Source organism: Mya arenaria, chromosome 13 (assembly GCF_026914265.1).
Source record: "Mya arenaria isolate MELC-2E11 chromosome 13, ASM2691426v1".
NCBI lineage: Eukaryota > Metazoa > Mollusca > Bivalvia > Myida > Myidae > Mya > Mya arenaria.
Window position 1 is genome coordinate 25,037,650 of NC_069134.1, and position 16,405 is coordinate 25,054,054.

Here is a 16,405-nt window from a genome sequence, read left to right on the forward strand (position 1 = left end):
GCAATACGGGCTCTCCATACTGCAACATATCGCAATACGGGCTCTCCATACTGCAACATATCGCAATACGGGCTCTCCATACTGCAACATATCGCAATGCGGGCTCTCCATACTGCAACATATCGCAATACGGGCTCTCCATACTGCAACATATCGAAATACGCGCTCTCCATACTGCAACATATCGAAATACGCGCTCTCCATACTGCAACATATCGCAATACGGGCTCTCCATACTGCAACATATCGCAATACGCGCTCTCCATACTGCAACATATCGCAATACGCGCTCTCCATACTGCAACATATCGCAATGCGGGCTCTCCATACTGCAACATATCGAAATACGCGCTCTCCATACTGCAACATATCGCAATACGGGCTCTCCATACTGCAACATATCGCAATACGCGCTCTCCATACTGCAACATATCGCAATACGCGCTCTCCATACTGCAACATATCGCAATGCGGGCTCTCCATACTGCAACATATCGCAATACGCGCTCTCCATACTGCAACATATCGCAATACGCGCTCTCCATACTGCAACATATCGCAATACGCGCTCTCCATACTGCAACATATCGCAATACGCGCTCTCCATACTGCAACATATCGCAATACAGGCTCTCCATACTGCAACATATCGCAATACGCGCTCTCCATACTGCAACATATCGAAATACGCGCTCTCCATACTGCAACATATCGAAATACGCGCTCTCCATACTGCAACATATCGAAATACGCGCTCTCCATACTGCAACATATCGAAATACGCGCTCTCCATACTGCAACATATCGCAATACGCGCTCTCCATACTGCAACATATCGAAATACGCGCTCTCCATACTGCAACATATCGAAATACGGGCTCTCCATACTGCAACATATCGCAATTCGCGCTCTCCATACTGCAACATATCGCAATACGCGCTCTCCATACTGCAACATATCGAAATACGGGCTCTCCATACTGCAACATATCGCAATTCGCGCTCTCCATACTGCAACATATCGCAATACGGGCTCTCCATACTGCAACATATCGCAATACGCGCTCTCCATACTGCAACATATCGCAATACGCGCTCTCCATACTGCAACATATCGCAATACGCGCTCTCCATACTGCAACATATCGCAATACGGGCTCTCCATACTGCAACATATCGCAATACGGGCTCTCCATACTGCAACATATCGCAATACGCGCTCTCCATTCTGCAACATATCGAAATACGCGCTCTCCATTCTGCAACATATCGAAATACGCGCTCTCCATTCTGCAACATATCGCAATACGGGCTCTCCATACTGCAACATATCGCAATTCGCGCTCTCCATACTGCAACATATCGAAATACGCGCTCTCCATTCTGCAACATATCGCAATACGCGCTCTCCATTCTGCAACATATCGCAATTCGCGCTCTCCATACTGCAACATATCGCAATACGCGCTCTCCATTCTGCAACATATCGCAATTCGCGCTCTCCATACTGCAACATATCGCAATTCGCGTTCTCCATACTGCAACATATCGCAATACGCGCTCTCCATACTGCAACATATCGAAATACGCGCTCTCCATACTGCAGCATATCGAAATACGCGCTCTCCATACTGCAACATATCGAAATACGCGCTCTCCATACTGCAACATATCGCAATTCGCGCTCTCCATACTGCAACATATCGCAATACGCGCTCTCCTTACTGATATCAATTACCACGCGATTTGTTTTTGTTTTCTTATTAATCAGTGCATTTCGAGTCAAGTTTTAGATATTTAATAACGTGTGTCCATGGAAAGTCCTATTCAAGTAAAGGACAAGGGCTCTTTATCCTTGGAACACCAGTTTCCGGTTTCAACCTTTGTATATGTTCACGAATTGATATGAAATAGTTCTTGTCTTACAGTAAAAACCGTAACGGCAGGCGAGGTGATAACGGACGTAAGGGCCTGGTTCGACGCGATCCCGCCTCTACAGATTTATTTCCAACAACCAGCTTGTGAAAACATAGGTATATATATTATACATTTTTTTCTCAACAGAGATGCCTCCTCTAAATCGATTTCATCTAGCCTGATTAAATATTTATATTCCACATACATGTATATTTTTCTATGGATTATATACCTTAATATAGCAACGCTTTCTGCAGCATTCGGAAAATATGTTCTTTGAAATTCACATATTTATGCGCCCGGTATTTCTGTGCATCTATATTATGGTAATGAGGTTTCTATTCTTGAAATCAGTAATGTAATTGGATAGGGTGTGCTTGCATGTAGACCAAATAATATTTTGGTTTCATTTGAAAGGGTTTTATGAGTAGAAAAAAAAGAATACAAATAATTTATTCCGGAAACAGTATTACAAGCAACTTTCGGGATGCATTGAAAAATCGCAAAAAACGTCATTTCACTTCCAATTTCAACATTGAGGGTGAATAAATGTAATTTGTATGCGAATCCCTCTCAAATGAGCCCAAAATATTTTACGGTCACCTTGCTTCAAAATTACCGCCAATGTCTATTTGAACATCTGCAATCTTCGGCAATGTTTTAAAACCATTTGCAACGTCTCGGCCATTTCCGTAACGCCCGTTAATGGCATGAGTCAAAAATAAAGAAGGTGTTCCGAAACATTTTAAAATATGAACTCAACTTACACTGACGTCATATGTTCACCTCACAATTACAGTGGTAGTGGCGCGCCTCCGTCTGATCGGAAGACTGTCCGGTAGAGACGACAAAGTGTACGAGACGGCAACAACTGCCCGCGTTTGGTGCGATTTCTCAGGTAAAGTATACTAGTGCTTTATTCTATTTAGTTTAAGATTGAATAAATTGTCATACATTTACACAAAAAAACAACATTTTACTGATATGCGCAACACTAATTATCCCTTATGATGACACTCTTATTAAAAATCAATACATATTCATGTATAACAAATATCATTTTTGACTGATAAACTACTTACTAAATAATGCATTCATATGTAAAATATTAATTACTGATAACAAGATATTAACCGTGTATTTAATAGCAGAAATCGCAAAAATGTTAAATGATTGGTGAATGCTTAAAGATTTACTGTGGTGTACTATAGTCTCATAGGTAGAAATACCGTGTTTCATGCTCATTTCTTTCAAATTAAACTCGGTATTCTTCATAAGAACCATTGTTTCCACATTTATTTATCCTTTTTGGAATATTAAAACAATTTTAATAATTTTGGTAAAATCTTATTTGGGAGTAAGCCGTACATAATTATAGAATAAACAAACCCACTTATCCCGTTACAGATATTGACCTCCATTTAGTACTTCCGGCCAGCGCCGATCAGGTTACCTTCATAGACGCGGTCGTTGGTAGTCCCGTTCCCTGGCCGCTGCCTGGCACCGATACCGTGAGTACTTTAACTTCCTGTACATGTATTGGAGAGTCCATTGTAAGTGATATTTATTTTATTTTATTTTATGACATGCGATGAAAGAGTGTGTTATTTTCATTGCTGTTTTTTTCGCTGCAGTGAAAATTACTGTGCCTACATCCGCAACGATTAATTTATATTGTGGCAATAACTTAGTAAATTGTGGCCACAACTTAGTAAATAAAGTGTTGCGGATGTCACCTCTGTGCCCCCGCAGATAATATCAATTTAATATTATCAATGTTTTTATAGAATTGGGTTTGCGTTTAGTGTGTCGGGTTTAAACTGTTGAAATGACATCAAAATGAAGTCAGAACGCTATTGGTACTTTTCCAATTAATTCCAGTTAAATGGAAATTTTTCATAATTGTTATGCATAAAGAAAGCGGAACTTTGTTGAATTGTGTAAAACACCACTCGTGAAAATATTGCTTTCTATCATCACTATGTCAAATAAATTTCGATCTTAACACCGAGATCTCCTCCATATAATAAACAAAAATATTTGTACTGACAGTGCATGAGGACTCGGGCCATTCAAAACTATGGTATAGCATATAAGTTTCTGAATCCATTACGCCAAATGGCTTGCTAAAACTTAATTTTTCAAAATATAGTTTGTCTTGACTAATATAATTTCCATTAAAAGAATCAGAAGATTTTAAAATAAAAATACAACTTAAATTAATCGAGCACCAAAATAGTGTGTTGAGCCTGATCATGTAAAAAGGAACTTAAGTTTGTTCCAGAAATCCGGGTCAGGAACGACTATGTCATTTTAGTAGCTTTTTAGAGGCGGCTGTCATTTCACCGTCGTCTTTTTCTCTTTGCGGACGAAATACCTTTATAAGCGCAATCCACACAAACTGTGGTGCTAATGGTATTACATATCACACCAGAAAAGAGTGGACCGTATAGAGTTTAGCCCAAACAGCTGAGGTTAGGTTGAGATTAGGTTGTATAGGAGAAATGTATCTCACCAGCGCGCGTTCTATCCAACATATTTTCATCAGGGGCGGCTGCAGGATTTGGTGTTAGAGGGGGCGTTACATAGGGCGTAACATTTTTGACTTGCTCTCCTGCCTCAAAACCGAAAATTATTTTGTATGAAGTGTTGGCAAGGGGGCATGGTGGTACTCCCCTAGATAAAACAAACAATTTTAAGTCAAGAATGGTGCATTTTGGACGTATGTTATGACTTTTTTGTTCTATATTTAAATATAACAAATTCTATATACCTGGCTCCGATTGTGTTGAAGTTTTATTTTTTTGCAAATTGTTGTTTTAATATTGATGCAGATCACAGTTGAAATGAAATGGACTTGTGGCTGACAATGGTTTTAGTCAGTCAGCATTATATTCCCCTCTATACGGACGTCAGACTACGTTAGAGAAAGCGTTTACGTGAACTCAACCGACTTTATGTATGATTCTTTACAATCTATTCTGTTTGCATTTCAGATTACAGCAGCCGTGACTGGTACCCTCAAGCCGCTAGCGAATGACGGCTGTTACTTCGCAGTAGCGTTCCTCTCACCATTGGGCGTAACTATCCAAGATGTGCCTCTCATTCACTCCAAGTCCACAATCCTTGGTGTCCAGTGTTTTAGTCCAGGTGTGTAGTGTGGTCACGGTTGTTCGTGCGAGCATGTATCTATTTCAATGTGTTTCCTTTATTTCCCGGTTTCAATTCCCGGTCTTTACGTATGTGAGTTTGGTGTGTAGTGTGGTCACGGTTGTTCGTGCGAGCATGTATCTATTTCAATGTGTTTCCTTTATTTCCCGGTTTCAATTCCCGGTCTTTACGTATGTGAGTTTGGTGTGTAGTGTGATCACGGTTGTTCGTGCGAGCATGTATCTATTTCAATGTATTTCCTTTATTTCCCGGTTTCAATTCCCGGTCTTTACGTATGTGAGTTTGGTTGCTGGTCAGTGAAAGTAGGGTTTCCCACGGTTCTCCGGTTTTCCTCAAAACATAATTCCACACTCTCGCACAACATCGTACCAATGAGATTTACTTGGCTTAGGTTAATATTACTTCCTTCCCAGTCATTGTAAAATAAAATAAAGACGCCAGTCATCATAGTGTGTCGTGTTTGCAAATAAATAATTATGTCATAAATGCTTTGAAGCATACAAATTTCCATATCCAATGAGAAAGGTAACACAATCACTCTGCTGCCCATGCAATAGTGTCCACAGTAGCGATAAATTGAAGGTCTGCAGTCTATTGAATATCACTGGTTAAATCTTTAGTTTGGTTAAAGTTAACCAAATGTTTATTGATCGTTTATATTTGTCCAATAATTATTATAAGCCAGCCGCATCATTAGAATAGTCAAACTAGCCTTATGATGACCTGTTGACAACTTATTAATGTTTTAAACAGCTGGAGGCTGAAAAAGTCTCAAACAAATGAACTAACGAGGACAGGTAAAAACTAAAATCTACCTTTTCTGAAAGTACGACACGTTCACAATATAGATGCACTACCAGCGAAAACACATGTGATTAATAACTTGGAAAACCTTACATACAAAAGATTTAAATCGTTATTATTTTAGCTGAATATCATATTTGATACCGTTGTCACAGAGCAGAATTAAGTTGGAAACGATGATGTTGTGTTTCATTTCTTTTAAAAGCTGTCGACTTTCTTCAAAATGATAGTGAGATCAATTTAATCCCGTTATTAATGGAATCATGAATGCGTGAATATGTGATTAGTTTGTCGGCCTCTGAAATTGATAGTTTACTAAAAAAATCCTTTGTTTTACAGATGACATCAACACCGTGGATTTCAAAACCATGCTAGAATCATCACCCATTCCAGAAGACGTTTGTGGTATGTAATAACATCAGTTTTTGATGCATTAGTGTCAGTCATTCTTTTTTGATGCATTAGTGTCAGTCATTCTTTTTTGATGCATTAGTGTCAGTCATTCTTTTTTGATGCATTAGTGTCAGTCATTCTTTTTTGATGCATTAGTATCAGTCATTCTTTTTTGATGCATTAGTGTCAGTCATTCTTTTTTGATGCATTAGTGTCAGTGATTCTTTTTTTATGCATTAGTTTCAGTCATTCTTTTTTTTATGCATTAGTGTCAGTGATCCTTTTTTGATGCATTAGTGTCAGTCATTCTTTTTTGATGCATTAGTGTCAGTCATTCTTTTTTTATGCATTAGTGTCAGTGATTCTTTTTTGATGCATTAGTGTCAGTGATTCTTTTTTGATGCATTAGTGTCAGTGATTCTTTTTTGATGCTTTAGTGTCAGTCATTCTTTTTTTGATGCATTAGTGTCAGTGATTCTTTTTTGATGCATAAGTGTCAGTCATTCTTTTTGATGCATTAGTGTCAGTGATTCTTTTTTGATGCATAAGTGTCAGTCATTCTTTTTGATGCATTAGTGTCAGTGATTCTTTTTTGATGCATAAGTGTCAGTCATTATTTTTGATGCGTTAGTGTCAGTGGTTCTTTTTTGATGCATTAGTGTCAGTCATTCTTTTTTGATGCATTAGTGTCAGTGATTCTTTTTTGATGCATAAGTGTCAGTCATTCTTTTTGATGCATTAGTGTCAGTCATTCTTTTTTGATGCGTTAGTGTCAGTGATTCTTTTTCGATGCGTTAGTGTCAGTGGTTCTTTTTGATGCATTAGTGTCAGTGATTCTTTTTTGATGCATTAGTGTCAGTGATTCTTTTTTGATGCGTTAGTGTAAGTGATTCTTTTTTGATGCATTAGTGTCAGTGATTCTTTTTTGATGCGTTAGTGTCAGTGATTCTTTTTTGATGCGTTAGTGTCAGTGATTCTTTTTTGATGCGTTAGTGTCAGTGATTCTTTTTTGATGCATTAGTGTAAGTGATTCTTTTTTGATGCGTTAGTGTCAGTGATTCTTTTTTGATGCGTTAGTGTAAGTGATTCTTTTTTGATGCATTAGTGTCAGTGATTCTTTTTTGATGCGTTAGTGTAAGTGATTCTTTTTTGATGCGTTAGTGTCAGTGATTCTTTTTTGATGCGTTAGTGTAAGTGATTCTTTTTTGATGCGTTAGTGTCAGTGATTCTTTTTTGATGCGTTAGTGTCAGTGATTCTTTTTTGATGCGTTAGTGTCAGTGATTCTTTTTTGATGCGTTAGTGTAAGTGATTCTTTTTTGATGCGTTAGTGTAAGTGATTCTTTTTTGATCATTAGTGTCAGTGATTCTTTTTTGATGCGTTAGTGTCAGTGATTCTTTTTTGATGCGTTAGTGTCAGTGATTCTTTTTTGATGCGTTAGTGTCAGTGATTCTTTTTTGATGCGTTAGTGTCAGTGATTCTTTTTTGATGCGTTAGTGTCAGTGATTCTTTTTTGATGCGTTAGTGGTCTTTTCGTGGTGTTTGTTTTTGTGTATGTGGTGTTTATACGTAAATATCATAACCATGCTAGAATCATGACCCATTCCAGAATATATTTGTGGTATGTAATCCCATCAGTTTTTGATGCATTAGTGGTCTTTTGTTGATGTTTGTATTTTTGTATGTGGGGTTTATACAATACGTAGATACAAAAACCATGCTAGATTCATCACCTTTACCAGCAGATATTTGTGGTAACTAATCCCATCATTTATCGGTAATGATTTTTGATGAGTTATTGGTCTGTTTAAGGAGATTGTTTATGTGGTGTTTATACGTGTGTGTCTCTACTTGTTTGTCGTTCTGGTCCCTGCCCTGTGCCTCTTGACTGGGTTTTATTTTGTATTGTTTTACTATTGGGCTTGTCCTTGTTTTTTCATAGTATTAGCAAGTTTGCCTATCATTGCTGTTATTGAATGACGATATTGTTTTATATTCGTTATATTCCCAGTTATTCACGTCGTCTTGATTAGCAATACACATAAGTTAGATAATTTAACATTGGTGATTCAAAAACGACCTTGGTATTAGGAAATTATCGTTGATAAAGTTATTTCTTGTATTGCTGATATGCCTACGTCCTGGTTTTATATAATTCGTATCATTTTTTATATCGAGCCTCGTCAAAAAGTACACATTGCAACTCTGACAACAAATAACAATCGATTGAAAGTGGAATACTACATTTACATGTAGCTTATTTATCTAGCTAAAATCACGAATCTACGTAGATGACGTAGAACACGTACAGTGGTTCATACATATCCTGATGACATAGTTGTTATAGTTGTTAATAAATATCCATCCACTGACAAGTATTATTTCATTTAATATAGTGGTTGCTAAACAAAACATGTATATGTACGAGTAGCTACATATACACGTACAAGTTTCTGTCGAGTTTATAAATGTCACGTTGAACTTGTATTCTCGTCGCTTCTCGCATAAATCAGTTTCATCTTGCTAACTGATATGTTGTTCAAGCTCATACCTGGACGACGTAGTGCACAAACAGTGGCACACATGTACACGGACCCGTACAAGTCGTGTGTTCACAACCGCTCTAATGTTTAATCACAAATTATAACTTCAGGAGAATACAATCTTACATTGATGTTGGATGCTCTTAATGTAGCGCACAATGAAATGCACCTAGATAACAACTTCATATCGATACCAATTCGAGTTCCATGTGCAGAATTCAATGGCACGATGAACAAACGTAAGTACCTAGACGCTAATGTATTTATTTGTCCCATTTTCAATTGTATGAGCCTTGCGTTTATTGCCGGTGACGTCGGCGTTGACGTCGTCCAAAGAGCTTTGACATTGCTCAAAACTAAAAAAAAATGATAGTAAGATAGTAAAATGTACTATGCTTCCAGAGATAATACGCACATGTAACGTCCGTAACTCTTAATTCCTTATGGTAATGCCCGATATTTGACAGGATCAGGTTTGGCATTTGCACCGCGGTTCTCATTATGTATTGCTTATTGTCTTAATGTGATAGTAGTTTATGATGAACCACAAGCAATGTCATTTCAAGACATACCTTTTACGAAATTATTTTTGTATGTTATGTTTATTAACTTAAGTAAGAGTTAAGTATATTTACTACATAAATACCTACTCAACATATTTTAATTTGAAGGGTCAATGATGGCATCGAACGGAAGTTGGTATTCATGAAAATGTTGTTTTTTTATTGATAAGTGGTGATTTTATGGTTTGCATCTTAACAAAAAAATACAAGTACACGCAGGTATTTCTATACACATTTTGATATCGTATATGTTTGTGTTTGCAGCCCCGAGATGTGAGGTGGTAAATAACGGGTGGGGTGCGAAAGATTCACGGATGTTTTACAGGTCTCAGCATGAAACGACAATGTTTGCAGAGGAGGTTTGATATTGAATCTTATTAAACTAAACTTTGTTAAAGAGGTATAGGCATTTGCGTGCATGCAATCCATGCTATAAACGATTGAGGTGCTTTGTTATTCCAAAGGCTGTTTCTGAGATAAAGATATTATTTAGTCCACATATTGAATCGAACGAATCACTGACAATCTGAAAATTTCTTTCAGAAATGAAAATGCTGTTACCACTGGTCTTTGATTTCAACATAAAACCAAGATATAAGATTGGGAAAAGAATGGAATGGAAAACAATTAGAAGAAAAAAGTATTTTTGGAATTTATATGTTCTATCAAAATTTGAATTGGGGTTCTGAAATGTTTATTTAGAAATTAAAATGAAGTTACCATCGGTCTTTGTTGAAATCATTAACCGAATATATGAGATTAGTTACACATTTTGGCAGAAAATGAGAACCTCTATAAATAATAAAAACTTACTGAAATATTCCACTTGATATTTTGAACAGACGGAAAACGGTGATCATTGGTTGGAAAAGCATGACCATGAACTTGAAGACATAGAGAGGTTTGGATACGGAGTGTTGAAAGTGCTGTCCGCATACCTAAATCAAACCAAGGTGCCGGAATGTGTAAACGACAATCAAGATGGTAATTCAGTTTGTTTCATTAAAGTGTTTATGTATTATAAAGCAAGCACATCAAAGCAAAAATAAATCAATATAGTATGAATTATACAGATATCTGAATTGAGTTTATTATTTGCTTTGTCTGGAAATTATTTTCAAAAGGTGACATGACTACACTGTTTTTTTTTACTTGTTGTCACGTTATCCTATTTAGGCACATTTATAGTTTTACCTTTTTTGTTACCGTGTCCTCAATCATAAACTTGACTTTAAGTTTGCAATAAAGTTTGCACCGTCCTTGATTACTGCCGGTGCTATGATTAATTTTCGTTCTGCAACAGTGTACTTGCCAACATAGTTTTTATGTCACGGTCTTTACTGTTCTTGACCATTGCCAGTGCTTTGATTTAGGTTAGTGATATAACGGTGTACTTGTTCACATGCTTTATCTACATGTTCGATATGAACTGTCTTAGATCATTGCAGGTGCTTTGTTTTCACTGCATTTTGCAAAATCGTATTTGTCACATAATTTATTGTCATGTTTTCCACTGTCTTTGTCTTTCCACTACCAGCCCTTTGATTTAGGTACGTTTTGCAACAGTGCACTCGCTTATGTACTTTATGTTAAGGCGTAAAAAATATATGTTGGTTTCCGGTTCCACCCCCCGAAAAAATAATTAAAAAAAATAAGATAGGTAGGTCGGAAACCAAAAACTATCATTTATAAATTTAAAAACATCTATTGAATCAGTATGAGGATCGCTGGTATTCTTAAAAGCCAAAACAGTTTTAACCTTAAAAGAAAAAAAAATCAAACAAATGCTAAAAACCGGTCGGAAAACCGGAAACACACATTTTTGTATGATTAGCCTAATGTCATGATATATATATATATATATATATATATATATATATATATATATATATATATATATATATATATATATATATATATATATATATATATATATATATATACTGTCATTCATCCACCAGGTGCTTTGATTTCAGCTACATTGGGTTTCCATACGAACTTTATCATTTTGGCATGACGTCCATGTCTTTGATCAATATGGGTGATTCACCTTGGTAATACTTTCTTCAGTGGACAACATACTCTATTGCTACAATGTCACAATTACCATCGTTTGTTATCAATGCAAGTGCTAAACTCTTGAGAAGTTTTTGTTCTGTTTGATATAGTGACAGTGATTCACGCTCTCACTTAATCACACTGTCACGATTACCCCCTCTTTCACCGCTGCGAGTGCTTTGATTTTGACATTTGTGTCGTTTTAGTGAAAATCTCACCGTAACGATTACCCCCTCTTTCACCGCTGCGAGTGCTTTGATTTTGACATTTGTGTCGTTTTAGTGAAAATCTCATAGTCACGATTACCCCCTCTTTCACAACTGCGAATGCTTTGATTTTGACAATTGTGTCGTTATAGTGAACTCGCTATCGACGTTGCTGTCGGATCTAGAAGGAGGAAACGGGGGTGCCACCCCCTTGGACACGGGTGCCATTGGCAGTCTTCTCGAGGTGTTTTTGTCAGCGAAAACCACCATCACTTCAGGAACACTTACAGAACAGGTCACTTATTTTCTATTGAGAGCCAAAAAGCTTATCAGCATTCTTATTTCATGCGTATATTGGCCTTTCCTTTTTGTCAATCAATGGACTGTATTTGGACCTCTTAACTTAAGTTAAGGAATCCGATTACTTGACTTTTGGATGCCTGGACTAGTATTTATAAAGCATCTTAAGTTATTTCCAAACTCCAAAGTCATTTTCCTAATCTAAGTATTACATTGGTCTTATGATATATAAAAAGTATTTCTGAAATACCTTATTTCCATTTCCAATATGGAAAAAAAATACACTTTAGTGTTAATAACATAAAACATTCCTTTTAATTTCACAATTATTTTTTCAGAAATCGACTTAAGTTAGGAAATGACTTAAGATCCTTTATGAATACGGCCCCTGGTGACCGCATATAACCAGTCAACAAAATATTTTGTCCCATTTTTGACATTTAACCATTCCCTTGAACCGACATTTGTAGATAAAGCAAAATTGTTCTTAAAAGCTGTTTTTCTTCTTGTGGCTTCGTAGACCCACTTTATTAGGGACCATGGGGTCGGGGTTATCCCAATGGGCCCCTTATAACATTCATAAACAGTCATATTTCATATAGTGTACAAACAATAATAGCAATGTTTACAGAGATATAAAATTATCTATCTCTATTTAATGCACATGTATAATTTAATTATCTGAGATTGAAATATTTTTACCTTCGAAAGCAAAAGTGGTAAAAACTCCTAAAGGCCTTAATTCGTTTTAATGCGATAGTTTTGGCTGCGAGGATCGAGTTATGGTTCGAAGTTACAATTTAAATTGAAATGAATTAGTATTTGCTAAAAATTAGCCCCCCCCCCCCAAAAAAAAAAAAATAAATAAATAAAAAATTGTGTGGTTCGGGTCACCCGACCATACCTGGAAAATATCGCTGACCCTACTGGGTTTTTTTGGTGCGACTTCCGAAAAAAAAACACACTCCAGAACGTCGGGGGTTTAAGCTCATAACACCCAAGTTGAGTTTCGAAGATGTAAAGATAATGTTTTTGTTCGAGCCGGGATTTGTATCCGAGAATGACATGTCAAGATCCGACAAGGGGCCATGGACCCGTTTGTATGAAGAACAGCTGTACGATATTCCTGTCGTACAATTTATCAAGAAATTCTCCGACTTTTCGCTATTCAGAGTAAGGTATATACAATGGAACAAAATGTCTCTTGGATAATAGTATAAGTTTTCCCACACATAAGATTGAATTCCGGTCTAATTTTAATATACCCCACCCACCACAGCAAAACAAGGCATGACCCTTTTCACTTGTCATGTTGTCAGATGCAATCATAAAAAAATAAAATAGCAGCTGGACAAACATACTACTAGTATAGAAAGGAAATATAAAATACTGGGAGTTCTGACATAGGCTTGTGCCTGACAAAATGTGACTTTCTTTTAAACTGGGACTGAAACCTGGGTATGTTGCCATTTGTACAGTTTATAAATTATTCCTTACTTTAATTCTTGGAGAATGGCAGAGAAATGTTTTTGAGATGCTGAAGCAGGTCAGTATTGTCACATTTAATTATCGATATGTTTTGCTTTCGGAAGGTGTGTGACGAATGGCAACAAAACTAGCAATGACACACCACCTAACTGCAGGGATGCTCAGCAATGTCCTTATATAACTAAAATAATGTTGAAAAAGGACAAAAACAAAGCAAACAAACCTGAACCAAACTGAAAAAGAAAAAAGAAATCCCGACCTATCCTACCTATTCTTGGGGACCATGTTACCCGAACCACACAATTTATTTTTTTAAGCCTTATCTCGAAATAATACCATAGAACTTCAAGTAGGTCTGATATGAATTGCTCGCACAATATCAGTTACTATTATCTGTTTGCGTATTTTTATTTACAGACAATAACTCAGGCTATGAACAATAAACAACAAGTGATGGAAGACTCAACAATGCCTTTTATGGAGCAAATAAGTAAGGCGATTGAAAAGGCTTCCTACAACGCCACCATTACTACCGCCTTGATCGCTACAAATATGGATACCGACGGTAACGTCAAGAGAAACGTGACGTCACACTTGGGATGCGATCTTCCTATGAAAATGGAAATGTTCCTTTACCTGGAAGACGTGTTGAAAGATTACAGCAGATTTTCTAACTCGGACGATATGGAGGCTGAATATATTAAAACGGAAATAAAAGAATTAGTTGGCAATCTAACCAGAGGCACCCTCGCCGTCAGGTATATGTATCCGGACTTCGACTGCTTGGAGAACAACTTCCTCCGGTTATTGATGTATCTCAAAAAGCGCGTCCCCACTGACCAAGGCGGTGAAGGCCTCAGCGAAGATCAGGTTGAGAAACCTAAGTGGATGTTCAACGAGGAACAGATGAGAAACACTCGTATCCATAGCGAAGGCGATGATAGCGCTTGGCGCAACGCAAAGAATTGCTACGACGGCCGGGGCACCAGGTTGAACAACTGCTTTCGGAAGTTGAAGGCTTTGTGCTCGAAGTGTAGGGGCGACGAACAAGACCTCACGGCGAAAGACGTGTGCCCGATGATCGTAATGAAAAAGTACGCAATGGACCATGCGACGGTGATCGGCCTCCGCCATCTTGATAAAATGTCGCTCCCGAAACCTTTCGGTGAGTGATTTGTTGAGAGCTGTTAAGGTGATTTCGTAGATAACTATGTTCCCCAGAAAAAAAATGACTTAGGAATGACCCTGGAAAGCCAAATTTATCATTATTAACATTGATAATATGAAATGGTATTTTGGAGTTAAAATTTTCACTCTGATACATAAAATGTACCAACTCATATTTATGGTAATTCGAACCAATTCAATGATTCGCCACAATGTTTGTGGGTATAAACAAAATACTAGTATGTAAATATGTTCCAGGACATCATTTTAATCAATGATTGTGGTTGAAATAACAGTAAGTAATGTCAGATATGCACAAGTTTTTAACTGTGCACACATATATACATCCGATACGAACTACTTAATAATTTAGTATGCTTTCTACTCCAGATGAAGACAGAAAATGGTGTGAAGGCGAACCCTTGATCTCCAAACGGGAGCCACTCCAGTTCTGGAAGAAAGGTGGGCTTATAAACTCCTCATTTGTTTGTTAATACTTAACTGTAAGTACATTCATGTAAAATATGAGGGATGTGGAGATTGAGTCAATATGGTGGCATATAACTGCTGTAAGCTAACCTGTTAACGTTCGCGAATTGTTTCGTGTAAATCACTTAATTTTCGCGATAATTATCTAGCTATCTAGTTAATATTCGAAAATCTTTTTCGGTAAGATAAATATCATAAGACTTAAAACTGGCTTGAAAGTGGATAGAACTGCCACCTGTTACCTTTTTTGGTGTACGACATCATCAGTTTAACTAGTTATTATTTATGAATTGCACTTAATAAGTAACATAATTACTTGTTAACTAGATAAGATCTGTGTTACCACTTATCTTTAAAAGTAGTTTTGGTTTCTAGCAGTAACTGGTTTTCTCCCACCTCAGACAAGTAGATCCAATAATTTAACCATGCTAGAAATTCTTATCTTGCCCACGGGCGAAATAAAAAAGACCCGTATGTAACTCCTTTTTAATGGTCGCCACATTGTTATTACCTCCCTTGTTGAAGACTGTCGTCTGTAGCATCAATGAAACCTTGTTTTGTGGCAATATTTAAAACTCTAATTATTTATTTCTCGCTTCAAATGTCACCATAAAACGTTTTTCACGCACCTTATGCTTCACTCTCCATAGAACTATTAAAATACGGATTTTTAACATAATCTGAATGACTGCGCGCATATCCATGATAACCATAAAAATTATCGCATATCCATACGCAATTATTTTCACTAAGCACAAAAGGGTTCCAGCAAAAATATACAATTCTACTTAATTTGGTTTCACTGAGGTGGGAGGAAGAGCATCTACCATAGCCGCTCGTATAAGATAGGTTCATCCCGACCCTCGCGCAGGATGTTTTGGGGAAATTCGAATAAACGGAATAAACCTATCTTACACTCTCGGTCATGAAAGATACTTATAATTTAGTGACGGTTTTCAAATTCCACTTAGTTACTTATTAACTGGTTAACTAGATAAGATTCGTGTTACGAGTTACCTATAAATGTATTCCAGATTCAGGCGCTAACAGGTTATCTAGTAAGATTCGTGTTACCGCTTACTAGTAAAATTCGAAAATCAAAATTATATAACCAGTTGTATTAATATATTTATAGATATCTGGTAGCACAAACCCCTATCTAGCTAACCAGTTATAATTTTGCCTTCATCGAAAGAATAAACTGTCATAAAACGGCACAGCACTAACATTTTAATTAAAGTGAAACATATCACAAATATTAATTTTGAGTGATAAACCTTAGACTACTTACTAAATAATGCATATAT

At 36.8% G+C, this 16,405-nt stretch overlaps 1 protein-coding gene across 1 annotated transcript in view; it reads left to right on the top strand.

The window, feature by feature from the left end:
- Window positions 1-16,405, top strand: part of LOC128213397 (uncharacterized) — a 33,456-nt gene that overhangs the window by 13,905 nt on the left and 3,146 nt on the right. Inside the window, exons 4-14 of the mRNA XM_052919048.1 lie at window positions 1,929-2,033; window positions 2,717-2,815; window positions 3,325-3,428; window positions 4,914-5,067; window positions 6,232-6,297; window positions 8,938-9,066; window positions 9,655-9,749; window positions 10,233-10,374; window positions 11,807-11,949; window positions 13,860-14,607; window positions 15,000-15,071. Of these exons, the coding sequence (XP_052775008.1) occupies window positions 1,929-2,033; window positions 2,717-2,815; window positions 3,325-3,428; window positions 4,914-5,067; window positions 6,232-6,297; window positions 8,938-9,066; window positions 9,655-9,749; window positions 10,233-10,374; window positions 11,807-11,949; window positions 13,860-14,607; window positions 15,000-15,071 (1,857 nt within the window). The remainder of the gene's footprint in view (window positions 1-1,928; window positions 2,034-2,716; window positions 2,816-3,324; window positions 3,429-4,913; window positions 5,068-6,231; window positions 6,298-8,937; window positions 9,067-9,654; window positions 9,750-10,232; window positions 10,375-11,806; window positions 11,950-13,859; window positions 14,608-14,999; window positions 15,072-16,405) is intronic.